Source organism: Tyto alba, unplaced genomic scaffold (assembly GCF_018691265.1).
Source record: "Tyto alba isolate M040663 unplaced genomic scaffold, T.alba_DEE_v4.0 Super-Scaffold_5, whole genome shotgun sequence".
Lineage (NCBI taxonomy): Eukaryota > Metazoa > Chordata > Aves > Strigiformes > Tytonidae > Tyto > Tyto alba.
In genome coordinates this window covers 22,411,993-22,439,692 of record NW_024881326.1, presented here as the reverse complement: position 1 = coordinate 22,439,692, position 27,700 = coordinate 22,411,993, and the positions used below count along the sequence as shown (strand labels likewise).

At 49.2% G+C, this 27,700-nt stretch overlaps 1 protein-coding gene and 1 pseudogene across 2 annotated transcripts; both read right to left on the bottom strand.

Annotated features, from left to right (window-relative positions):
• Positions 1-255: 255 nt before the first annotated feature.
• Positions 256-5,861, bottom strand: LOC122154857 (annotated as a pseudogene).
• Positions 5,862-21,855: 15,994 nt separating this feature from the next.
• LOC116962307 lies at positions 21,856-27,497 on the bottom strand. Of its 2 annotated transcripts, none has more exons than XR_004407502.2 (3): positions 26,892-27,497; positions 24,430-24,587; positions 21,856-21,984 (listed from the first exon to the last, which is right to left on the bottom strand). XR_004407502.2 is itself a non-coding variant. In XM_042807051.1 (3 exons), exons 1-3 carry the CDS (start codon positions 25,298-25,300, stop codon positions 21,915-21,917), a joined length of 594 nt encoding a protein of 197 aa, XP_042662985.1. In that variant the 5' UTR covers positions 25,301-26,171; the 3' UTR covers positions 21,856-21,914. The 2 variants fall into 2 exon arrangements, 1 of the variants encoding a protein (XP_042662985.1); XM_042807051.1 differs by lacking the exon at positions 26,892-27,497 and adding an exon at positions 24,935-26,171.
• Positions 27,498-27,700: the final 203 nt, after the last annotated feature.

Below are 27,700 nucleotides of genomic sequence, written 5' to 3'. Positions count from 1 at the left end.
GGTGGTGGTGGAGAGCAAGTCCTCACCTCATGACAAAGCTTAAAGGGATGAGGGAGCTCCAGGACCCTCCAACACCAGGTCCAAGGTGGCTCCCGCAGCCAGGGCTGCTCGTGAGCAAACCCTGCCGAGGCAGAGAGAACAGAGCAGATCCCTGTGGTGGGGTTATGATCTGCGCAGCCGGTTTGTAGAAGCCACAGACCACAGGAGGTGGAGGTTTTCAGTGCCCCAGAGACCCCGGTCAGACAAACACTTGGGTCAGTGCGGTGGTAACTGGGACAGATCGTTGCCCTGCGTGAGGGCAAACCACAACTTCTGACTTCTGCAAGGCCGGAATGGAGGAGGAGGTAAAGGAATCCGGGAAACACCCAAACTGCGCCCGGCAGGGACCAGGCTGCACAACGGACACCAGCAGCCCACCCTGTCCATCCTCCCAGTGCTGCCTCTGCCCAGGGGGAGCTCCGAGAGACTCTCCAGAGACTCGGGCAGCTCTGCCGGCTGGCCCCCCTGCCCACGGCTCCCTCGAGGAAGAGTTTTAATCCGTGTTCCGCGTTTGGGATCGCCTTGGGAACCAACAGGCAGAAAAGCCAAAGCTAGAATTAAAGCCTGTGCTTTCTTGCTGAGGGCTGGTCTCGAGGGCTCTCTGGTGCTCGTCCGTCGTCTTCCTCACCGTGTCCGCTGGTTGACCTCAGCGCTCACGCACGCTCACAAAGGTCTTCTGGGGGTGGGGGGCAGCTGTGCAACTGTGCGTGTCTTGAGCTGGTTTGTTTCACTTTGTACTGGCCTTTTTCCGGCTGTCTTTAAGAACAGGCCTCATCTCATTTATTAATTCTCTATCTTCAGACTCCCTTTTCTTTACAAAAGTGCCATACGACCTTTGTGTCCCCCCATATCTCCCTGTCCCTTGTGTCCCCATGTCCACCCAAAGGCCTATGTCCCACCACCCCACCCTGTGTCTCCAAAGCCCCCCACGGCCCCACATCCCCTCCCATGGCCCCACATCCCTTCCCAGTGTCCCCAAGCCCACCCAGATGAAGGTGCAGTTGACCTCCTGCACTTGTGCCATGCTGGTGCAGAGCAACATGTCCCCTCCACGTCCCCACCCCACGTCACTCAATATGTCCCCACATCCCCACCCTATGTCCCTGTGTCCCTCCTCAGGTCCCCACACCCCCACCCTGTCTCCAAGCCCACCCAGGTGAAGGTGTAGTTGCGCCCTCCTGCACTTGCACCATGTGGGTGCAGAACAACGTGTCCTCTCCACGTCCCCCTCCCCTGCAAACAGGGTCCAGTGGTTGTCCCTGTCAGGACAAAGTCAGAGATGGCGGCTCACGGTGCACGTCACGATGGCAGCAATGAGCTCATGGAGCTTGGGGACACAAGGGGACAGTGTGGGACATGGGGACAGCCCCACGTCAGGATGCTGGAAGAGCTGGTGGCTCCCAGTGTGTGTCGTGATGATGGGGACGAGCTGGTGAAGCCTGGGGTCATGGGGGGACACAGAGGGTTCCGAGCAGCCCTGGGTGACCTGAACAGGCCAGTGATATCCCTCGGCAGATGCCAGGTGAGGGGACAGCAGGGGGAGCCCCCCCGACTCACGTATTTCTCCAGGTAGAGGGTGGGGCTGCCCATCAGAGCCTTCATCCGCACCAGGTAGACAAGCAGCACCAGGTTGTTCTGCACCACATTGACATGGACCTGGGACAAACGGGGACCCCAAAAAGCATGTGTGGGGTGTCAGAAGAGCCACCCCACCTTTGGGGACACACGCGTGTCACCCTACATGTTGGGGACTACCCTGGGACTCAACCCTTCCAAGATGAAGGTGCTGAAATGTGGAAACATGTGGTAGTGACCCAGGCCAATGGCAATGCTCTGAACTGCTTCCTGGGGGCAGGGACACATGGGGATGTTACCCCAAGGGACAAGGGGACACCCCGAGTGAGGTGGCAGGGAGGTGGGGACATGGTGGCGGGGGCAACAGGGACCCATAAATGCAATATTGAGGGTGGGAGGAGAGCGGGAGGCCACCAAGCCAAGAGATCAACATTGAGTTGGCGACACTGGAATGTCCCCAAAAAAGGGGGTTGGGGACCCCCCTGAGATTCTGGGGACATGGGGCGGACACTCATGGCACGTTTGGCCTTGCAGGAGCCCACACAGGCCTCGGCGATTTTGTAGTAGAGCTGCTACTCTACCGAGAGCCCGTGGGCATTGCAGGGTTTGAGGCGCAGCGGGATCCCTTCCAGCAAGGGCCCCTTCTCCTTCCCTGAGGGGCATCAAAAGTGGGGGGACACAGTCACTAGGGGTGCACAGCTCCCCAAAACCTCAGACACCCCAGCGCACCCTCTCAATGCTGAGCCAGGGAGCTGTGAGCGGGGAGAGAAAATGAGGTGAGGACATCCCTCCCAAAAAGCTAAAATCGACCCAAAAGCCCCCCGAATACCCAGCCCCACCCTTGAGGCAGACATCGAGGGGGATGCAGGGCAGCAGGGTGTTGACGATGTCACTCACGTCCACCTCTTTTTCCTTGTAATAACAGAGATCACCCCCGCCACCACTAACGTAACGGAAGAAGATGAATTCGTGAGCGTGGAGGCCATAAGAGGCGCTTTGGTTGGGAACGGGGGGGTCAGCGGCACCCCCAGGGTCCTGGGGCTCCCCCAAACTGAGTGGTCACGGTACCTCCACATTTTGGAGCTTGAGGGTGAAGTCGATGTACCCCATCATCAGCTTGTGCCGCTTCCCCATGGGCATGAATTTGAGGGGGTCCTAAACTGGGGGGGGGGGGGGGGGGGGGAGGAGGCGGTGTTCCAGTTCAAGGTTAGCAAAGGATAAGGTTTAGTAGAAAGAAAATATACCTACGTACACTGTTCTATAGATATGTGTGTATATATATATAAAAATGATTGATTAATTATACTAAAATAGCAAAAGCAAGTTGTTACTTAGCACAACAAAAGCCTCCTCACACACCTGCCATCCACCCCACGAGATAGGGCAGCGCACACTGGAGCACAGACCGGACTTCGAGACGGCCAGGCACCAATCCTTAGCGGACGTCTCCGCGACGCCAGCGTTGGCCGGAATTGGTTGCCGTGCCGTGTCGCAGCTCCAGGTGAATTCTATACCCTTTGCATCCCGTCACGTAGGGCCAGGACGTGCCAGGAGGCGGGCAAAGCACGCCCTGAATGATGGAACGGAAAAGCACCACTTGCGCTTGCGCTGGAACAGAAAAGGTGGTCGTCTTGGACCCCCGGAGGTCGTGACTTCATCCTCCCTCCTCTTCATCACCTCCCCAATGTCGTCCTTTGTGGTTTCAGTGGCATACAGCCCAGTTTCACAGCGTGGGTAAGCGTGGGGAGAGGTCCATTTTGCTGCTTGCTTCCTCTCATCTTGGACTTTCTTAGGCTTTAACCTTCAGTTGTTACATTACATGTAGTTACACGAGAACAGGGTCCTGTGTCGCAGTCACGCACACGGAGGCACAAACAAGAGAGACTTATGCCATCGGCTACAGTCTACAGATCAAAAAATAGTTTTTCACTAACACAAACAGTTTTTTCTCATCACTAACACAGTAAGGTAGAAAATTTACAGTATTTCATAAGGTTATGACTTCTCATTCTAAACTAGCTTTTCTTTTATTTTGCATGGTATCATACAAGACTAGAGAGGAACGACTGGATCCAATTTTAATGTCATTTGTGGAAAAGTGCAAAAATGCTGGTTTTCATTCTGCTTTAAAACAATCAGGTTTTGATACAGTAAGCTTTCCCACAAGATGTAAAATCCCTTTCTGACCAAAAGCTGACTCAGTGTTACTCTGCCCAATCCGAGAGTTACCTTGGAGAGAACTCCTAAGTTTTATAAGGTGATGTGGAAAAGTTTCTGACTGGGTTTTATTTAACAAGGAATAGCAGCCCTGGGGCTAAAGGAATACAAATAAAATATCTATGCTCGCACGAGTGAAGAATTGCCAGCTGCTTCCCTTCTCAAAAGGTAAACTGCAAGATTCTTTGCTAATTACATAGACAACACTTAGAAGAGACCATCTCAAGGAAATCAGACAGCGTTGCTTCCTTGAAATACATGCGACAGCTTCCAGCTACTCGTGGGATGGTAACTCCCTCCCACCTGCAACAAGAGTTCAGGTCAACTTTGCTCTTTGGAACTTGCTCAGAATCTTTAGAATTAAGGTTGTCTTTTCTCACGCTTCATTTTTTTCCACTGGACCTTTACTGCCCTTCTGACCAAACACAAGCAATTGAAAACATATGAAAAAACCCGAGTTTTAAGATCTAGAGAACACATTTCTAGATTCAAGAGTATTTCTTTAGAAAAGCCTTAGTCCTGTTACTGCAGGTTGGACTAGACGCACCCCAGAAGATCCCTTCCGACCCGAACTATTCTACAAATCCCTTTGTATAGTTAGAAGATGAAGCTAGAGGGAGTACACTTCACCTCTTCAATCTCTGTTTTGCCTCCACAACTCTACACTCTTCCACGCATTTGTCCCGATTTTACTCTCACCTACTTTTTCAGCTTAGAGCTGCTGCTATGCCCACAAAAAAATGGTTTACCCGTCAGAAGAGAGGCCTCCAGTGGACAGCCAAGAAGCAATTTTCTTTCTGTGCCTTGTTTAGGATCAATTTCTCAGCCTCATTTAGGACCTGCATAGACTTCTCATTTTTTCTTCAAGTTCACTAAGTGCTTTTATCCGCGTCCACTCGTTTTTAAACAATGACTGTCAGGTAAAATTTCTCAGACTCAGGAGATAGCAGTGTCTTGGTTCCAATCATACAAGCAGCTGTATTCGGAACATGAATGCTGCAATGGTCTCTCAATGCCCCCCAAATCAATAGGATGCTGCAGGTAAACTCCCTTGCAAGATAGGAATGGAGATTTACTGTTGGACCTGATTGCAGAGTGCTCTGAACACACAGATGCATTTTTCCACATTAAAATCACCAGATGGCCTCAACACAGATTAAGAGAATTGCCATTAACAACAAACATTCCTTTCAACTACATTTGCCTTTCTCCTGTTGGTTTGCCCCTTCTTAACTCAGCTCTGACTCACAGACCGATTAGAAATCACACCAGCCTCACATTTGCAACAGTGACTGAGCCTCTTCCGACTAAAAAGAAATGGTAGATAGTGTGGAGGGGAAAAAAAAACCCCAGTGATGACAGCCAGTCCTATGGGCTCTATTTTAACTATTCTATTAAGAATGAGCAACATCTGAAGTTTACAGGGCTTCTTATCACCCAGTCCATTCCCACTGCCACTCCTGGAGCTCCAGCTTTGCAGGGCCATCTCAGAATACACATATCTAGAACATCTATGTTGAAGACCGTGAACCCCTTCAGCTCGAATAAACATTGCCGTTAAAGCCACCGAGTGAAATAATCACCTGGTTTATTCTGTGTAGCCAGTAAAATGTTTCCTACGACAATTCCAGCTCTGAGTGCTGCAGGAGGAAATCCTCACACAGCTCAAATAATACCCTAAGAGAGCAGCAGCACAACTGGATTTCTACATGCACCCAAGGCCTTCCTTACCGGCAGGATAGGTGTATTGTGAGGGGACATACAAGGTTCTAAGAGATCTTGAGCTAAAAGTCTCTCTATTATTGGTTTTAATCCCTCCCTTCTCTAGAGATGGGGTATTTTTTTATTCTAATTGGCCGGTCCGGGTCCCTGATAGATATGGTTATTGGTTTTATATTTAATTTCCCTACTGACTCCGAATCATACCATGTTTCTGGGTTGTTTTTAGCTTCATCCTCTGCTGTTAAGGCATAGAGCCTCACCTTTAGTTTTTCTTGATCTATTTCTAAGTTAACCTCTAATTCTACCATTAAGTTCCGTCCAAGAAGATTATATTCAGCCTCCGGGACTAATAAGAACGTTCCTATACTATATTTATTGGGGGTTTCTATCATCACATCTTTCACCAATGGAACTTTAAAAGGTTCACCTTCTGCTCCAATTACTTGTAATTTTTCCTTTGATTCTATACAGCCCGATGGTAAGTGTTGAACAGTTGATCTCTCAGCGCCCGAATCTACTAAAAATTCGCACACTTCGTGCTGGGGACCCAGTTTCAATTTTATCAAGGGCTCCGTGGTCTTAGAAGTCCCCAGCAGATGGAGCCCCTGACCTCCCTAATCTTCCTTGAAGACCTCCTCATCCTGCTTTCTCTTTCTGCAGTTTTTCTTTAGGTGTCCCTTTTTATGGCAGTAAAAACACTCCATATTCTGCGGTACCGGTCCCCTATTTCCCACAGGATTCTTTCGGAGACTCTCCTTTCTCCTATCATGATTTTGTCCTTCTCTCACGGCTGTCATCAGGATTCTGGCCTGCCTCTTTTGGCTTTCCTCCTCTCTTCTTACGTACACCCTCTGAGCTTCTCGTAATAACTCGTCTAACCCTTTTTCTTGCCAGTCTTCTATTTTCTCTAGTTTCTTTCTTATATCTGTCCAGGATTTAGCCACAAACTGGGTCTTAAGTAGAGCCTGACCCACCGGACTATCAGGGTCCAGACCCGAATATAATTGCAAGCCCTTCCTTAGACACTCTAACCATTCAGTGGGGGTCTCATCCTTCTTTTGTTGTTCATTGAAGACCTTATTAATATTCTGCCCCCTCGGTACTGAATCTCTAAGTCCTTGAACTATCATGTCTCGGAATTCGATCATATTATTTCTATGGACCGGGTCTTAATTATTCCAATTAGGTCTCTGGGGGGGCCACTTTGTATCCCCAGCGGGTCCTTGTTGATGTCTTTGGTCCCAATGTCTCATACCAGTGGTTCTGATCATTCCTTGTTCCTCACTAGTAAATAAGATTCTCGAGATGGATTCCATCTCATCCCAGGTCTAAATATTTGGGCCAAGGAACTGATCAAACTGTTCTGCCACCCCTAGAGGGTCCTCCAATAAGTGCCCCATTTTTTTTTTTTCTTAAATTCTCTCACATCCCCGGAGCTGAGTGGGATCGATACAAAACCAACTCCAGGCTGGGGTCCTCCCATTGCTGTTTCCCTTAACGGATATAATAATGTTTCCCTTCTGCTTTCCTGAGTCTGACTTCTAGTCGTCCTCCTAGGTGGAGGAGGAATTACTGCCTCATCAGACTCAGAATTTAGTTTTTTTAATTAACGGGGACTCTGAGGGAGCGGAGGGAGAAGAATCCCGCCCAGAGTCTTGGGGTGGATTAAAAGGGGAAACATAGGGAGGAGGAGGAGGTGGAGTGTCATCTACATCCTTCTTTTTCTTGTTGTTTTTCTTTTCCTTTAGCGGAAATAAATTTGAGGTTCGTGATGTACTTAGAATCCATAAGAAGGCGTATTCACTCTCCTCCTTATTAAATGGCTGTTTGTCATTTACATAAATATTTAATTGTTGACATGTCCAATCTTCGAAAGAGCCATAAACTGGCCAATATAAATCCCTACTTATCTCCTTCCCCCCCCCCATACTTCCATACGATAATGGATCATCTTTTCCCTAGATATTTTTTTTTTTCTTCAGGAGGGGGGAACTATCCCAAGGCTGAATCATAAGCCCTAACGGACTATCTGGAGGTATTTTAGGGAGTTCACCACCCCCACCCTGCTTATTCTGTATGGTGCCAGCAGCCTTACTTTTGCTCTGGCCCATCTTCCGGCAGTGCCTTCTGTCACACGAGTCACTCGCTTTCCCCCGTCCGTGGCCCACGCCCTCGCGGGCAGTGGGAACCGCACTAATGGGAGGTCCACGCTCGCTTCGCCCCTTGGACTCCGAAGTCCGGTGGACGTCTCAGTCACTCACACTCCGGGTACCCAGTCCCCAGCTGAACGGTATCGCAATATACTCACTCAGTCCAGAGTCTTCGTTCAGTCTTCGTGCACAAATATTACAGGGAACGGCTGTCTTGGGGTGTTACCAGGGAGTCCGATCCCCCACCCCGTATCCTCTTTGCTCTCCTATCTCGGTTCGGAAAATCCAGGTGAGCCTGGTCGGGATTCCCCCTGGGACCATCCAAGGATGGGGGTGCCCTCCCAGAGTTGAATTCCGAGTCAGCTGTCTGGATCCGAGTCACGGCACCAAATTTTGTTACAGGTAGATTAAGGCAAATCACATCCAAATATGGATTAATGAATCTTTATTAAGGTGAGAGAGCAAACGCAGCGCTGGGATGGCCAAGGAGTCGCAGCTCCATCAAGGCTCACCAAATTGTTTAAGTTTCAAACCCCCTTTTATCCACACAGCTGCCAGTTTCAACACCTTTGGCACGCCTCCTGGCTTCTTCTACAATCTTATCTTCTTCTTTCTTCAGCCCTGTGGTCACCTACACCTTGTCCTTCAAGTCTGGGCCAATTTGCAGCTCCTTTGTCTTTTATGGCTCAGTGGTTTCAGTTCCTCTCTTATCTCAAGGACAAGGGATACCAGAGATGGCCCCATTCTGTTCTTTCTCATCCCATTGCAAAGGAGTTACCGCCCTTTGATGTGGACCATCTGGTGAGCATCCCAAAGAAAAGGGGGGGGCTGTTGGGTTGGTGTTTCCTCAGATCAATTCCCCCCTTTTCTTTTCCTAGTAGTAAAGTCTTTTACTTTTCTTAAAATTTGGATCATTGTACTAATAATAGCTTTAGCCTAAGAAGTAATTGTTTAATTACTTTTAGCGAAAGCAAAATTCTTCTATTATTTATCACATTGTATATCATTTAGAAAACAACCGTATTGTATGAAGTGTCACGGCATAATCAACAGGAGTCCAGAAGCCCAGGTGGAAATTTGCAAATTGTTCTGTGGGTGGGAATTATTAGTGCCTGAACACTGGGAAATTTATGAAACCGATTGGTATAGAGCATTAGGACCACGTGTTGCCAGGATTGCAAGTTCTCTACATAGATCCCAGACCTATTAATAGCTGAACCCACACTACTAACAGTGCTTGCCGTTGTCTTTGACGTATTGATAGTAGGCATTTTTTCTGGAGAAAAGTGGTGTGGCTGCAGCCCCCTGGAGGTAAGAAGAGAAGGGGGCCCTGAACAAGAGTAACTTGGTGCCTGTTATATTCCCCTGAAGACTATCTACTGCTGCCAAGAAGACCTTGAGATCCCGTTGCTCCTTGCAAGGGAGTAGACGAGGAAAGGCAGAGAGATATTGAATAGTGGGGAAATGGAAACAGGTATTCTGTTAATATTGTTATTTGGCCTCACCATCGAGAATGAATATCATCAGCCTTTCAATTGGACCATCGCTAGATGGGACGATTCTAAAATTCTGAAGATTAACATTACGACAGGTGCACCCTCCTTTAACATGACCAATTGTGAATTATCAGACTCCACAGCAGGATATGCTGGAAGCACGGAGCACTCTGAATGTCACCCCTCTAGACAATATTCCTGGGGAGCGACAAATTTAAAAGCTACCTACTGGTGTCCCAGTTCAAATCCCGGCAAAAGTTATTGCCACTCCCCTAACCACTATTACTGTGCCTATTGGGGTTGTGAAACCATAACCACTGGAGGATGGGAGGCACCTAACAGGGACAAATTTTTGAGTGTTAATTGGTGGCCCGATAATTGTCAGAAGCCTGCCTACAATCGCGATGGTGGAATAAATCGTGCTGGGACTTGCAAGTCCTTGAGGGTCTCGATATTACAACACCAAGATCCCGGATGGCTAACGGGACGAACCTGGGGAATAAGGTTTTGGGAACCTGGGACCAATAGGGGGGTCCTAATACGTATTCAAAAACGTGAGGTTAAAATTTCCCAAGTTACAGGCCCGAATCGAATTATTAAAGAACAAAAGGGTAAAAAGAAAAAGATAAAGAAGGTGGAGACTTCTACAGCATCACAGGGGTTAGATCAAACTACTGTCGTTAAGATGAATGATGAGAAAAAAGCTGATGTATCCCTTTGGGCTGTAATGCAGGCAGCCTATCAGGCCTTAAACGCTACAAATCCGAATTTCACTATCACCTGTTGGTTATGCTATGACATTAAGCCGCCTTTCTATGAAGGAATAGCTGTCTCCTCTCCTTTCAACACTTCTGATGAGGACAGTCCCTCCAGATGTAACTGGAGAGAACGGAAAGCAGGGATCACTCTCCGACAGGTCAGAGGGAGTGGTTGGTGCATAGGGAGAGTAACAAATGGGAGAAAGGCCTTATGCACAAACCAGACTCAGAACTTTTCACCCACCACTAAATGGGTATTACCAAGTCCAGGGGCATGGTGGGCCTGTTCCATAACTGGGCTAACACCCTGCCTATCTATCACCACTATTAAACAAAATACCTCTGAATTTTGTGTTCAAGTCACAGTGGTACCAAGGATTCTCCTATATGGAGAGGAGGCTATGTACTCACATTGGAGTAATTCAGAACACCGAATCAGCAAGAGGGAACCTATATCTGCTATCACTACCGCGACCTTGTTAAGATTGGGAATTGCTGGAACCGCTACAGGTGTAACCTCCTTAGTGCAACAACAACAGGGCCTAACCTCTTTAAGAGCCAGTAGATGAGGATTTAGCCCGCATTGAGAAATCTATATCCTATTTAGAGAAGTCATGGACCTTGCTATCTGAGGTAGTTCTACAGAATAGGAGAGGATTGGACCTTTTGTTCTTGCAACAAGGAGGACTATGTGCCGCCTTGGGCGAGGAGTGCTGTTTTTATGCCGACCACACTGGAGTTGTAAGAGATTCATTAGCCCAATTGAGGGAGGGACTAGAGAAAAGAAAGCGAGAACGGGAGGTCTGATCCTCCTGGTAGGAATCTTGGTTCAATCAGTCACCATGGTTAACTACTTTAATATCCAGTCTGGTTGGACCTCTCATAATGATCTTGATGGCTTTGACAATTGGGCCCTGTATTCTTAATAAGTTTGTAGCCTTTGTTAGAAATAGATTAGAGAAGGTACAACTGATGGTGGTGAGACAACCTGAAATAGAGATGAAAACAATAGTAGATGAGAATCCTGAATTGACAGTAGCTCGTGATATATTAGCCAAGTCTAATCAGCAAATTAAGGGTAAATAGAAAAGGGAAGGGATTGTTATATGTGGTTAAAAGATAATTTGCGGAATGTTAAGAATTTAGCATTGGAATTTCCTGCTTTGCTTAGAGAGATCAATGGGTTGTTCTACCACGGTTGGGGGTCCCTGCATGAGATGTTTGTCCTGTAAAACAGCTTGTGTTAATGAAATTTGTAAGCTAACTGCTCTGATGAATTACCCGAAGCAAGGAGAAGAAGATTGCGGAAGAAGCCAGGAGGCATGCTAAAGATGTTGAAACCGGTGACAGTGTGGATAAAAGGGGGTTTGAAACTTGAACAATTTGGTGAACCTGGACAGAGCTGCGACTCCTCGGCCACCCCAGCGCTGCATTTGCTCTCTCACCTTAATAAAGACTCATTAATCCATATTTGGATGAGATTTGTCATAATCTACCTATAACACACTTTTTGATTCTACTAGTAAGGTTATTGAGACAGCTAACCTAGAAGTTTAGTTAAAAGCTAAAACTTTTGAGGCACACAATCACGACTTTAGAACCAGGAAGGTTATACAGTAGGTATGTTTATTCAGCGCTGGGTGCATGGGGGAATCATTTCCTCCAAATGCACGCACCGCTTGGAGCCCAAAGCGGCTCCTTTTTATTGCGGAGAATGTTACACAGGTCCCACAATTCCGGGAACAGGGAGGGAATAGTACAGTTAGTTCCGAGAAATCCTCAACATATCCCCCACCCCAAGCCCACGGCACAGACCCTCCCCTAGCAACTCCCACGGTATCAGATAAACGGCCCGTCTCCACAAAACACAGGGCATGTCCCGACAAACAAAGGGCATGTCCCGACAAACAAAGGGCATGTCCCGACAAACAAAGGGCAGGGCATATCTCAACCCCCAGGTGCAATGTTTCCTGGGGGGGGGGGGACGGGACACACGACCACCTGGTTAATGTTTCCTTAGATCACTTTGACAGAGCATGGTTTCACTAATTGGCTTTGAATTGAACTGTTTAAACAGTTTACCAAACGCACGCAGGTGTAATTGTTAAAACCAGTTTTTATTTGAACTCTGCAGGAGTGGACATGGGCTTTTACACTAACACCCAGTACTTGAAATAAGGGACTAGAAACAAAAGCTAGGCAACACCCAAACTGTTTTAGTCCAAAGGGTTCCCAGGATCACCAGTTTAAAACTTAAAGGACAGTTATGACAGAGTGTAAGTTTTCATCTAAAACGTTTTTAAGAGCCCCAATATTTCTATTAGGCAGGCTTTTGTCAGGTTGGGACAGTTTTGGGCTTTTTTTTTTTTTTAAGAAATCTCTTTGATATCCTGTTTAATCTGACAGCCACGCACGACAAAAAATATTGTCAGATTAATATTATCAGATAATAATTTTTCTAAAGTTTTAGTTTTACCGAACGGTTTTGTTGCAGTTACCTTAATAAAACAGTTTGAATCCTAGAATATTATTTTGATTTTAGTTCAAAAGTGTGATTTTGATTTAACATGAAGCTACAGTAGCTATGAGAATATAAAGTACACTAAGGCCCTTAGGATTAAGCAACTAGTATTGATTTACGGATGAAAGACTTCCCAACTAAGGGTTGTAAAGCAGGTATGTTTATTCGGCGCCGGGCACATGGGGGATGCTCCGCCACAACAAGCCTGTGCCCCCCTGCCGCTCCCGCCTTGCTTAGATGTTACAGAGTGTTGCATATCCATGAGACATCTATACATATTCATAACCTACCCCCCCCCCCCCCCCCCCCGCCTGCCCTCGCTTCTTATTATAATTAGGTCTCCTCCTCCTTGCAGCTGCACAGTGAGTTCCTTTGGTCCTGGGCTGGGGTCGTGAAGGGCTGGGCAGGGGTCGTGGGAGGAAGTATCTCCTCTTCCTCACTGCTGAACTTTTCATCCTGACGTCCTGCGCAGTCTCTGTCGCCTCCTGGACCCGGGCACAACCGCAGAGCTGGTTTGTGCTGGTGGTGGGGTGATCTTTTGCTGACACACACTTACTTAAGGGAGAAGGGGGGGGGGCTTTGTTCTGAACAGGAGATAGTGGTAGAGCAATACAAACAATATATCTTATCTCGTGCAAGCATAATACCAAATTTGGTTAATATCCCATTTCAATCCCCCATTTTCTATCGCGTTAGTAAATTCTTTTACTATCCAAACCATCCTACGATAGCCGCTTTATACCTGGATTATGATATAGAGCATCATACAGAACTTGCAAGGGTTTCGTAAGTCTCCAAATCCATATATATATAGCCATAGTAAGTGCTAACAGAACCACTACAGATATCAGTAAGGCTATTACTGGGTGAAGGGCTGTGTTAAGGATTCCAGTCACTGTAGGTGACCATCTGAGGAAGGTGTCCCACCAGTTATATTTTCCATCTTGCTCAACCTTTCTCAAGAGCTTTTTGATCTTTTCCCCATCATTTTGAGTCTAATATTGAGGGTGTTTTATGGTCTGGGTTACCCGGAGCACCATGGGTAAAACAGATTTTATTCTATCTGCTATGTGCAGTTGTCGCCTTAATGTTTTTGCCGTGTGTTATTCCTTGCTTTGTTCAGTTAATCCAACATGTTGTGACCAACATGCAATTTGCTACTACTGTTTCACCTGATGGCGTTAAGCAAATTCGAGCTGTGCGCCGAACTGCACAGTCGACCGTACGGGTTATATAGCAATGAACTATCAGACACTCTGTAAACAATAATCAACAATTTGTTAGCAAACAAGAACCTGAAATAATTAACTGTAAAACAATCCAGCAAAGTCCCATGTGACACAATCAGAAAGAGAGAAAATAAGAAACAAAAATATCCCCACCTGTGAGTTCAGCACTGCCCTTCGGATGTTGTCCTTCGAGCTCTTGCTACCCCTGCTCACGGGGGCGATAGCGATAGGAAGATAGAAAGAGTCCAAGAACAACAGTCACGCGCCGCGTGGTAACTCCGCTGATGAATAACATTTTCTTCTTTGAACTATAAGTCTGTTTCCATCACCTCATCAAGGTTTCGAGGGCGTCTTAGTTGTCTTCATGATCTTGGAGGACTGGGGGGAGGAGGTGATCTTCTCTGACACCAGCCTCGAGACATTCCCTCGCATACCGCGATGGCAACGATGGTCACCACCAGTATAACGAAAAATCCCCACAGCAGGGCGGCGCACACAGGATCGTCCCCTACTCCCATCTTCCCAAGATTGCAATCCAGTGGGATCAGTAAGATTAGTGGGATAGTCCAGCCCCAGGCTAGCGGCTTGACCGAGGAAGGTCCAAGTGCGCAATGAGCGGAAGTTTCTCTTCCACCCAGAATGCCTGTGCTGCCTAGATCTGGGCGGGCCTGGCAGGTGTTTTTGCCATCCGGGTATAGCCGAACTTTTGAGACCCTCCAACAACACATGCGCTTTGGGCTGGGGGCGTGGAAATCCATTTTCCTGCTGCGTATGTGGACCCTGACTCCCGATCCCTACGGACCAGGTGGGTTGACCACTTGTGCTCTCACTTTTGTACCTCCGAAACCACGAAAACAATGGAGCATGCTTATGTATGGGCAGCAATTTATTATGCAGCCCTGATGTTGTTAGCCCTCGCTTTGTTTGCCTTTTTACTACATATCTTTTGCCCTTGTAAATGTTCCTCTTTCAAGTGCCCATGTAGTTGTATCTGCTTACGTAAACCACCATCTCCTTCCCCTCCCCGTCCCCAAAGTCCGGGAGCACATCCCCCAGCCCAGCCTGAGACACATGCTGTTTAAGTAGGTTTGGGTAGAAAGCTGTTGATTGGTAGTGTTACTGTTATTGTTACCTTGTCTATGTTTGGTTAACCATGTTGAAAATTCTATTATAGGTCTTTTTGGCGGTTTTGGTACTGGCTGTTTTACTTCTGTCACATCTCTTACTCGGATTCTCTTCTTCCCACTAAAAATATCTCCATCCACCCTTCTGTCTTTGGGAAAGCAAAGCCACGCTGATGTTGGACATAACAGTAAAGCACTTGCTGCAGGAATTTGCCACTATTAAAGCAAACCGTACCAGGATGATTAGCAGAGGTCCGGTATAACATATACTCCCACCTCTCATGCCTGTGGGGTTGCAGCCCACAGCTGAGATACAAGTCTTCCTGGTGGCGAGCACAGAGGTTAACCCGGTCTTGCCCTCTTCTGTTTAACGAATCCGTGTGTTAATAGTTAGTCAATTCAAGTGCAGCTCCTTTGTAGCCACTTCCTTTGTTTCTAAGCAAAGCAAGTTTTTTGGCACTTTCTGATAGTGTCCTTCCATCAACCCTCAGGGACATCCCAAATTCTGGAGACTAACCTCTTTTTCCCGTAAATCAGGGTTACAGTTCATGCCCCTTCCCTATACAGTTATAACACAATTTTCTCCATCTGCAAGAAATACCACCTCCGGTGACACATTTCACATCACACAAAACCCATGCTTCATGACATCCATACATACACTCGAGACAAGGTATTACCCTATTAGGTTGGTTTTCTAGCAATGCCTGATCGAATCCAAAATGCTCATAATCTATTACCAAGAGCCACCCTGTCACATGTCTGCCCGTTAATGCTCGGTAAACGCCAGCTTTTCCCTGACATTTTTTTTTTTTTTGGTTCCCTATACATCAAGTAAGTAAATGAATAAGTAAATTTTCACAGTGTTACCTCTGAACCCAGTCAAAAATCCAGTCAAACCACTGGTTAAGAGTCATTCAATCCCCTCCTGATGAATTTACTTAGTCCTTTTGAGGGTGACTCGTAGTTGATCAGTCGATGGTACCACAGTCCACTCCCGAGGCTTTTCCACCGGTCCTTTTCCTCAGGAGGCAGGAGTCCACCCCTTTTCTTTAGTTCGGATCGCTGTCTCGGTGGTCAGCAGCACCTGAAATGCACCTTCCCGCTCGGGAGTTAATGATTGATCTTTCCACACTTTTATCAATATCCAATCACCTGGTTTTACATTGTGGATATTAAAATCCAATGGTGGTGTTTGAGGCAGAAGCCCTTTCTTTTTAGTTTCATTAAAGTGTTAGCTATTCTTATTACATACTTTCTTACATACTGATCTCCTACTTCAGGGGTGACAATATCCCTGTCATTACTCATATATGGTAATCCAAACATCATTTCATAGGGAGAAATTCCCAGGTCCGCTCGTGGCTGAGTATGGATCCTTAATAAGGCCAACGGCAGGCATTTAACCCAAGACATCTGAATCTCAATCATTAACTTAGTCAAGGTTTGTTTTAAAGTTTGATTCATTCTTTCTCCTCTTTTCCCTTTGTTTTTCTAATTTTCTGGGCATTTGCTCTTCCAATGCCCAAATTTCCTACAGATGGCACATTGATTTTTTCAAAGCGGGGGCAGCCCCTGCCCGGACCTCCTCTGTTCTCCCCCCTTGATTACTGCAAGAATTTTCTTGTGCCCCTTTCTGTAATCTTCTTCCCTATTTCGGAATACTCTCCACGCCTCTTCTAATAGTACCTCTAAATTTCTCCCCTCAGGGAGACGTAATTTCTGAAGCTTTCTTCTAATATCTCCCATGGCTTGCCCTAAGAACAGGGAGACTAATTGCTGTTTTCCTACCTCTGAGCTCGAGTCCAAAGGGGTATTTCGGCGCATTGTGTCTCTCAATCTGCCCAGGAATTCTGACGGAGACTCGGACGGACCCTGCTTGATTTCAGATAATGCTGACCAATTTATGGTCTTTGGGGTAGCCCTTTCCATCCCCTTCGCAATCCACTCCTGGTACGCTTGTAACCTTTCCATGTGCGCGGATCTATTGGCCTCCCATTTTGGATCCTGCAGAGGGAGAAATTCTTTATAGTCCCCCCCTGAAATTTTATAATGATCTTCTGCCAGATTTCCTGCCGTTTTTAAAACTAACTGGTTTTCAGTTTCAGTCAAGTGATCTAACAATAACTGTATATCGTTCCAGTCAGGGTTGTGTTGCTTTATAATAAATTGAAAATATCGAGTTGCACCTGCAGGGTCATTTCAATAATTCTTAGCAACCTTTTGCCATGCCTCCAGGTCAGCGGTGGAAAACGGTACTTTTATTAACACAGTTCCACCGTTAAGTCCCACCGCTTCCCTAAGAGGTGCTTGTAGAATTGTTGGAGCATCTTTGCTCCATGTCCGGGAGGACACTGGGCTATTTGGGGGAGTGGGTTGTTCGTCCGAGTCCTCGTCTCATTCCTGGGGTCGAGGTGGAGGTCTGAGCAAATCTTCCGAACTTTGCTCTATGACCCTCCGAGTTTTATCAGTTCTTGTGCATCTTTGTCCAATGCTGCATGCTGAGCAACACCTCCTTAGTCCCCCCTTTACCTTTCCTTTGTAATCTTTTCCAGAGCGAGCACTAAGGGATCTTGTGGTGGAATAAATCCACAGTCCCTCTGCCACTCCGGGTGATTTCGGAGGGTAAAGAACATATCTGCATAAGACACTTCATCCCACTTCCATCCTCAAAAATAACATTAATTGTAAAAGCATGTTATAATCTAGGGTCCCATTAAATGGCCATTTAGCCTCTTCTTCCAACTTGTACAATGGCCACCATTGGTTACAATATTTAATAAGGGTTTTCTTGCTTTCTGTACTCCCTGTCCCTACAATGTCTTTCCAATGTGCTAGTATGCAGCCTAATGGGCTTTTCTTTAAGAATCCTCCCTGACTATTTCCCATTATTGTTTCTCTTTACAAAATCCTTCCCTTCCACTTATAACGATTTTCACACTGTCTCCTAACTTTTCTCAATCCTCCTTTATTTCCCAACACACAAATACACAGACCTAATAATTATCGCCTCCTGTCTTCCGAGCATTGCGTGTTCTTGTGAGCCCTCTCCTGGACACGTTAAACACTTCGACTTTCTCTTATTAGATGCACAATACCACCTATGCCCACAACATACACATTTTACTATACCCACGCCTGACGGAAGTTTTTCCCTGTAATTACTGGGGACAGAGGCGCAAGGGAAATAGGACAGGATCGGCTGGCTGCTCCCAATCTAGTGCAGCTAGCTGTTCAAAGGCGGTTACATACAATTTTTCTTAACAAATATAAACTATTTTCGCGCTCCAACCTCTCATTCCTTTCACACAAGTAATCGCTGGGTTCTAATCCAAACCAATGGAGAAGGGATTCACTCCTCTGTCTCCGATTTATGCAAATATCAATGCTTTTTACAATATATACAAATACGTAAATACAGTTCACTAATTAGACAAACTCTGAAGTTTTCAAACAGAATTCAAAAGGGGAACAAAAAGAAGAGAACAAAAGAGAAAGAAAAAACCTACAATTTCAACCAGCCCGAGGTGGACGGTGACACTCCCATGAACCCCAACAACCACTCATCCAGTTTGCTGAGGTGGTCTCCGACACTCCCATGGACCCCAGGTCTTATTACCCCTTTAATTAATTCCGTTCCCTGTGCGCACCACTTTATTTAATCCAATTCCTTACTTGAGTTTTAAAGTTGTGTGCCAGGCGTCCCTGCGCGTCTTACCAACAACTCATATACAATTTTTAAACATACCTTTCCGTAGTCCAGGCGGTCCTTGTCTGCTCCTGTAGCGCACAGCTGGGAGTGGAGATCCTCCGAGAAAAGGCTCGGGGTGCACCTAGGACAGCCACCCTTCAGCAGTCCCGGCAGCCGAGCGGAGAAGGTCCCACCTGGGGTGCCAAACTGATTTACGGATGAAAGACTTCCCAACTAAGGGTTGTAAAGCAGGTATGTTTATTCGGCGCCGGGCACATGGGGGATGCTCCGCCACAACAAGCCTGTGCCCCCCTGCCGCTCCCGCCTTGCTTATATGTTACAGAGTGTTGCATATCCATGAGACATCTATACATATTCATAACCCATCCCCGCCTGCCCTCGCTTCTGATTATAATTAGGTCTCCTCCTCCTTGCAGCTGCACAGTGAGTTCCTTTGGTCCTGGGCAGGGGTCGTGAAGGGCTGGGCAGGGGTCGTGGGAGGAAGTATCTCCTCTTCCTCACTGCTGAACTTTTCATCCTGACGTCCTGCGCAGTCTCTGTCGCCTCCTGGACCCGGGCACAACCGCAGAGCTGGCTTGTGCTGGTGGTGGGGTGATCTTTTGCTGACACACACTTACTTAAGGGAGAAGGGGGGGGGGCTTTGTTCTGAACAGGAGATAGTGGTAGAGCAATACAAACAATATATCTTATCTCGTGCAAGCATAATACCAAATTTGGTTAATATCCCATTTCAGTATGCTGTGTGCCTTGAACACTCTAACAATCGTTATGGACTCTGAATTAACACAACAGGTACTGGTTATGGATCTTGACTTGAAACACTAGGAACCAGAAGAAACTGGTTTGGTTGGGAAGATCGGCCAAGGGAGAGGTGAGCATTAACCAAAGATGGAGTGAGCAGGCACAGGGATGGAGTTCAATCAGCCGACACAGTGATGAAGATTATTGACAAGCACCAGAGGACCCCCGTCCAGTATAACCACACACGCGTTAGGGACATTTGCATACGATAATAATTCCCAGGAAATAACATGAATATGCTGATCATTGCCCTCCTCCCATTCTATTTAAATCAATCAGTAAAGATGACCAATGATTTCTGTAAAATAGGAATATAGGTAAGGTGAGGTAACTGAAAGCCAATCATTATTAAGGTCAACTCCAACTTTAGGAATTTTGTTGATCTTGTGTAACCATGACTTTGCTGAAAAAGTGTATAAATATGTTGTGCTTTGTACCTGTCGGCGAACACGTCTTTGGCGGAGTTACCCCCCGTGTTCCCCAGCGCTGGAATAAAGAAGTGCCTGCTTATCTGCTGGGTGTAGATAAATTCTATTTGCGATTGCGACCGCTAACAGGGGCTGGGGACTGAGCTCACAGAGTCACGCTCCGGCGGGCGTGGTGGCCGGGGGTGCCGAGGACACGCCGCCTGCCCCGGCCGGCCTTGCAGCTGGCAGAAAAGCGGGGGCCCCTCAGCGCTGCGGCAGAGACAGCGGGGGGGTCCCTCGCAGTTCTCTCCTGCCCCGCTTCCCCAGCCTCAGCACAAAGTGCCAGGCTCCCTCCTCCTTGGAGATGGGGGGCCACGGGGTCCCTTCTGCAGCAATTTGGGGTGTGCAGGAGTCTCTCCTGCGAGGAGCGGGGGGGGAAGGTGTCCCTGCCACCCATCCTGCAAGGTGCTGGGGGGTGGGAAGTCCCCGGGATCCCTCCAGCAAGGTGCTGCGTGAGGGGGGGGGGAAATCCCCGGGACCCTCCTGCAAGGAATTGGGGGTGTCCCCGGCAGCCCTCCTGCAAAAAGCCGTGGGGCGGGAGCCTCCTGCAAGGGACGAGGGGGTCCCCCTCCTGCAATGGGCTGGGTGGGGGGTGGGGGCCTGGGGGTCCCCTCCCGCAAGGAGCGGGGCGGGGGGCGCCAGGGCTTCTCTCCTGCCAGGAGCCGGCCCCCCACCAGCAGGCTGGATGCCGGGGGGTCCCCGGCCGGGGTCCCCGTGCCCCCGCCGGCACTCACTGTCGGAAGAGCCGCTCCACGGCGCGGAGCCGCCGCCGGGAAAACCCGCGGAACCCCCCGGCGGGGCTGACGCCTCGGCGGCCGCCTCCGGGCGAGCCCTCGCCCCCCCGGACGCCCCCGCCGCCGGGCTGCCCGGCCCCGGCCCCGACCCCGGCCCCGGCCCCGGCCCCGGCCCCGCTCCCCGGCCCCGGCCCCGCTCCCCGGCCCCGCTCCCCGGCCCCGGCCCCGCTCCCCGGCTCCGCTCCCCGGCCCCGGCCCCGCTCCCCGGTCCCGGTTCCGCTCCCCGACCCCGGCCCCGGCCCCGCTCCCCGGCCCCGGCCCCGGCTCCGCTCCCCGGCTCCGCTTCCCGGCTCCGCTCCCCGGCCCCGACCCCGGTCCCGGCTCCGCTCCCCGGCCCCGCCGGCTCCTCCGCCGCCGCCACGGAGCCCGGGATGGCGGCGCCGTCCCGCTCCGCCCCGCTCCGCCCCGCCGGGGCCGGGCTGCAGCCCCCTCCTCCCCGGCCGGGGCTCGTCCCCCGGGGGGGCTGCCGGGCACCGAGCCGGGGGGGATCCGGCTGCCACCGCAGCAGCCCCCTCACCGCCTCCCCCGCCGGCTGCGGGGCGGGGGGGGGGGTCGTCCCCGCGGGGCTCTCCCAGGGCTGCGGGTGCGATCCCTCAGTGTTATCGGTAGATTAAGGCCAATCACATCCAAACGTGGATTAATGAATCTTTATTAAGGTGAGAGAGCAAATGCAGCGCTGGGGTGGCCGAGGAGTCGCAGCTCCATCAAGGCTCACCAAATTGTTTAAGTTTCAAACCCCCTTTTATCCACCCAGCTGCCGGTTTCGGCACCTTCGGCACGCCTCCTGTTTTCTTCTCCAATCTTATCTTCTTTCTTCTCCTCCCTCCAGCCTCCCGTCGCGCTTGCACAGTGCTCCCTGGTGGTCGTGGGCAGGGGTCTGCAGATGAAGGCTCGTAGTCTTCTTCACGGTGTTCGCTAGCTGACCCTTACTGCTGCCCAAACTCAGTTCTGTGGTCACTTACACCTTGTCCTTCAAGTCTGGGCCAATTTGCAGCTCCTTTGTCTTTTATGGCTCAGTGGTTTCAGTTCCTCTCTTATCTCAAGGACAAGGGATACCAGAGATGGCCCCATTCTGTTCTTTCTCATCCCATTGCAAAGGAGTTACCGCCCTTTGATGTGGACCATCTGGTGAGCATCCCAAGGAGGGGGGGGGCTGTTGGGTTGGTGTTTCCTCAGATCAATTCCCCCCTTTTCTTTTCCCAGTAGTAAAGTCTTTTACGTTTCTTAAAATATGGATCATTGTACTAATAATAGCTTTAGCCTAAGAAGTAATTGTTTAATTACTTTTAGCGAAAGCAAAATTCTTCTATTATTTATCACATCGGGATTGAGGGAGCTTCTCGAGTGGCTCCTGCAGCCCCAGGCGCACCCGCAGATACCTAAGTGAGAAACAAGCCCACGTAGATTAAAAAAAAAAGTTTTATTGGGGACAAAGCCAGTGCAGCAAAGAATACAGCGCTGGGCGCAATCTGCCCCAACAGGGGCTTCTTTTTCTAGAGCAACACGAAGATTTCATGGGTTGAGCGAAAATGGCAGCTTTTCTCCTCTTTGCACCTGCGCAGCTCCTTTTTCGTGGTGTCTCCGAGGCTGTCTCTCTCTCTCTCAGTACTTTTCCACCACCCTCTGGCGGGGCTGGGAGGGGAGGAGGGCGCAGTCCAGGTTCCTCTTCATCAGGAGTTCTTGGCTCAGCCCTTCTCTGCTGGCTTCCATTCCTCCCCAGCCCCCCCATCCAAGTTCCCCTTTACGTGATACCCAACCACGGACCACCCCCCATCCTCTCGCTTGCCCAACTCCCCACAGTGCCCAACCATATGCCTAACTTGGCATCAAAAAAGGCTTGCCTAACTGTTATAATTTTAGCAACACTGATTTAATAACACCTTTAGCCTAACTCAAGAAAAGTAATTGTTTAATTACTTTTAGCGAAAGCAAAATTCTTCTGTTACTTACCACAATCCGCCCCTTTTCTTTTCAATACCATATTTTGCTTGAGCTTAGTAACACCTAGTCTTACTCTTTTCTTCATTTTTCATTCTTTCGGTTTCTTCTACTTTGAGCCAGGCTCTTTGTAGTGAGTTTTTAGTCGTATCTTTTGTCTTTAATATCAGAACTTTGTGGGCACCAGCCGATGCAGCCATTTCAGGGTTTACCGGCATAGCTGCTATTTGCATCCCCCCAGAAACATGAGATATCAGCCGTATAAAGCAGGGTGTTAAACATGGTAAAACCAGCAAGCCTGCGATAGCACAAAGGAAGAAAAATCCAATCTGTTTCCTCCAGGAAGGTCCTGATAGATCATCCCACCACTTTGAGTCTAACATTGAATTCCATTTTTGTACCGGGACATGGGCCAATTTGCGAATATTTGTCGCTATTTCTAAGACTGCTTCCTCATTGTCATTGAATTATTCCCAATGCACAGCTGCCCTCCCAGTCGCCAGGGAGTTTTGGATATGCCTGTTGCCCGCATATCCAAAATAGACCATCAGGTGCTTTCCATAACCACTCAGGGGTGGCTGCTATATTTTCCCCAAATTTAGTTATTTCCTCAATTCCAGAAAGTGGGTTTTGGTAACTTTCTGTGACGAGACATTGATATAATTTATATTCAGGGTTTAACGTACAGTAATCTGAACCCGCTTTGGATGCCCAGTACTTTTTAGGAGATTGGGGTTCCCACCATTGGTGGGTGGTATTGGTTACGAGAGTCCGTATACAAAGGATTCTGCCCACTGAATTTTTGAAGGAATTTCCGTGGCGTTCTAGGCATTCCTGTCCTGGCATCACTGAGTTAAGTATCCATCCCTCAGGCCTTACAATTTTGCTAGTAACTGTACCGTTCCACCGGACTGTATCAAAGGCACTCAGGCTAGTCCCTTTCCATTGCCAGTCTTCCGTGGTTAGGGGCCCCCCACAAACCCAACGATTAGATACATTCAACCCTTTGCCTATTTCTGTGGCTAGGTTTACAGACAAATTTTGTCCCAGAGTGGGGAATCAGCTCATCTTCTAGGTCTCTTATTAGGGCATCATCAAGTTCTGTTGTAGGTCTTTTCGGCCGTTGTGGTACTGGCTGTTTTACTTCTGTCACATCTTTTACCTGGATTTTCTTCTCCCCACTAAAAATATCTCCATCCACCCTTCTGTCTTTGGGAAAGCAAAGCCATGCTGGTGTTGGACATAAAAATCCAGGATTTGAGCCTAAATTTTTTGTTACCCAATACTGGTTATTGGGACCGTAACATGTTTCCATTTGGCTTTGGTTGTAACACTTGTCTTTGACATGTGCAGCGCAGAGCTGAATTAGAGCACTAATGCGAAAGCTTAAAGGATTTCCCATAATTGAGCAAAGCTGGCAGAAGGGAGAGAGCCTGGTGGGGGGTACTTGCAGCCCACCTCCCTCCCCAGCTCAGGCCACCCTCTCCCCAACCCCGCTGGTCTAAATCCAGCCATAGCCCCCACCCTTGGACTGTGTGACGTGGGGAATTAAAAACTCTTCCAAGGCCTCATCCTGCCCAGCCCAGAGCCCCAGGTTGCCCTCATCACCTTCTCCAAAATGCCCTTGATTTATGCAATAGCGCAAGCAGCATCTCCACGTGTGAATTTCCACCTCCCCCGTGTCACCCCCTGCCCTCCCGCTGCAGGGGCCCTGCCTGCCCTCCACCCCCGCTGCGGGGCACCACGGGGCCAGGGGAGCAGGACCAGGCACATCCAGCTCCCAAAGCCCAAAGGATGCTTGGAGCAGAGGAGCTGCTGAGCCAGCACCCGTCACTGGGCTGGGGTGGCTGCCAGCACCCTGCACCCCAGCAAATACACAGACTTACCTTTGCATTACCCCCGCCTCGGTGCTGCCACACACCAGCTCCGAGAACGTTGATGGTTTAAAACTGGCAACGTCCCGTGTCTCCTTACTGGTGTGGCAGCGTGGCAGGCTCACCCCACAGGGTGAGATGGCCGATGGCTTTGATTCGGGCTTGTGTTTCTGCGGGGGAAAACAAACAGTATTTTCCTTCATGAGGCGTTTTCCAGAAACTTTGCAAAGTAACCGCGAGCACCTTTGCTTTGGCATGGACACGCTCGCCCCAAACCACCAGCCAGTGCCCCTTGGCTGCAAAGGCCTCCGCCAACTGCCGTGGTGCGTGCAGGACATACAGAAGCTGCAGCAGAAACACTGCCACGGAGATCAGCTGTTACAGCAGCAAAAAGCATTAAAGCAGAGGCTGCCTTGATTACACACACCGCGCTTTGAGCACACGGTGGCTGCGGAGGGGAGGAAGGCAGCAGCTCCCTCGGGAAGGCACAGATAACATTTACGAGCAGATAATTCACCTGCAGCATGGCGCAAAGCAGAAATATCTCTGCCAAGCTCAGCTGCAGCTGTGAAGAGATAAAGGGCGCAGCAGCATCGCACCGCGGCCTCCTGCCCGGCTGCGCTGCTCCCCGCTGCGGCAGCCAGCACGGGTGTCGCAGTGCTGTCGCCCCAGGGCTGGATTCACACTTTTGGCTCCAGGGCAAGGGCAGGGGGAGCAGCCAGGGAGAGGACAGAGCGCACGGCTGCTGAACAGCCCGGCAGAGCCAGCCTGGAACAAGCAAAGCGAGGAGGAAAGGGCAAAGGCATTTGCAGCAAACATCTTCCAGCTGAGCCAAGCCCGGCGAAGACCCCATCTTGCCGGGCACATGCTCCTCCAAGCCCATCCCCGTGGCCTTCAGGCTGCAGCTCTTTCAGTCTCGGTGCAGGTCCCCCTGCCCCCAGACACCCCAGAGGCATTCCCAGGGATCCTTTTTTTGGGGGGCTGTGCTGGCATTTTGGAGATGTACTTGAGGCAGGGTCCCACCCGGGCTGGAAGGGGCAACACTGGTCCATCTTCTGCAGGAACAGCTCGGAGCACAGGCGAGAGGGTCTGGGCTGTTCCTTATGCTGCCCTGTGCTCTGGCGTGACTCCTCCTGGGGAGGGTTAACTGGCTGCTTGCGTTGGATATCTCAGATCCACAACTCATCAGGGATTAGCCAAACATTTCTCCATTCTCCTTTTCCTCATAATAAATAGATCACTTTGATCTATTTATCTATCTGCACTAAGTCCAGATTGGATAAAACCTGGCATCTGAATATGGAGCAAGCCTTAAATAGATTTTTTTTTCCCCCCCCCCATGTTTCCCACTGAAGCTTCAACAGCTGAAGAGCTAAATGGAGATTTTTTTATTAAACTTGGCTTTCCTGCACAAACGTGCCCCAGTGGAGAGGAAGATAGATAAGGCTAGGTGCTGCAATATTTCCAAATGACACATGCCGTAAATACAGGATCATGTGTAGATTGCTCTGATCCTTTAATCCAACTTCATCTGTAAAGCGGCTTGCAGCAGCTCCTCTTGCGGCTTCTGTGAACGGGCCCCAGGTGAAATCCCACATCCCAGGACCACGGATGCTATTTGGCCTTGAAACACGATTTAAAGCCTCTTGTTAATGGGCTACCCTTGAATTTCGGTGCTAGTGTGGGACTCCCGCCCAGCCCTCCCTGCAGAGGATGCTTCTCTGGAGTGGAGCTGGTCTCTCCAAGCAGCCAAGGCTCAGCCCTTCCTACAGCTGAGGAAAGGAACCCTTGCAAGCCCCCATCCTTCCCGCAGAGAAAGCGAACCAGAGGAAAGCCGGCAATAAAAACTCACGAGTAACCATTCAGGAAGGATCCCATTCCTCCACGACATCCACTGCTTAGAAAAGTTTCAGTTCCCCTCCCCCCACTTTTTTTTTTTTTTTTTTTTTGTTGTAGAAAAGTTCAGGCATTTAATTGTGCCATCAGACGAGGCAGGAGTCATTTATAGAAAAAAAAAAAAAAAAAAGAAGTAAATGACCTTGACACACAAATGGAGTCAATTAACCTGCAAGGAGAAGTCGGGGAAACAGGCTGATGAAAAAGAAACAGTTATATAATTTATCCTGGGCTCGCTCTGCTTTTTCTCAAAGTCAATGGCTCGTCCTACTAAGGGTGATGGGATGGAGCAGTGCCTGCCCAGCCTCCTCCCGCGACGTGCCCCTCTGCCCCACCGCTCCTGCCCCCGGCAGCTCGAGCAGATCTGCGTCCCCTGAAATACTTACTTTCAAACTCCTCACTCTCCCCCGCTCCCCCAAACCCCGGGGCAGATTCTCAAACTCCTTTTGGGAGAAATGGCCCAGCGATCCCTCGCTCCCCTCCCTCGTCACATCACCTGGGCTCGGCCCCCCCCCCCCCCCACCTCGGTGTCCCCCGGGTCGCAGCAGCCTGGACGTTAGTGGGGTTTAGCTACTCACATCTTCGGGGCCTCCCTGCCGCCGTCTTCTGCCGCCCACGAGCCGAGCGAGGCTGCAGCCCGGCACGGCCACGCTCCCGGGGGGGCTCGGGGCCTCCAGCTGCACCCGACACGCGTGGAGACCGGCCGGGAGAAGCTCGAGTTCAGAAGGAGCGAGGGGCGACCCCGAGCCGAAGGGTAACAGCCCCCCGTTTTCTCACCTCTAAACCTACACAAGGTCACAGACAGACTCGGCGAGGAGCAATCTGAAGCCTCGAGCGAGCTCGGCCGTGCCGCGGCGCGGGAGAGCCGCGGAATCCGGGGCCGCTGCCAAAGGGAGCTCGCTGCTGTATTATTGCACTGGGACGTTCAAAACGGTATCTGACACAAATGCTGAAAGAGAAAAATTAATACACACATCACCGTGCTACAAAAGCTGCAGGCCTTTGAGTGATAGGCAATTTATTCTTCACGGTCATCTCCAAACGCACAGCTCTGATCTCCTCGCTAATCACGACACAGATAGGGTCAGAAAGGAAGCGTGGAAAAATACAAACCGAGCATACCACATCACGTGTGTCTCAGAAGGTCTAAGGCACAAGAGAAACCAAAAGGCAGCATCTGGAAAGTTTTACTTTTTATTTTTCTAAAATACAAATGTCTTTTTTGTGTTAGTAACTTTAATATGATAGGCCGAATGCATCCAATAAAAAGGAGGCACTGGCTACAGAATTCAAAATACTGAAGGTATTTTCTGGAAAGAAATTTATTCCGTTGTTCTACACTTTAGATATAACATTGAATCAAATCCATTAGTTATTATTTTTACAT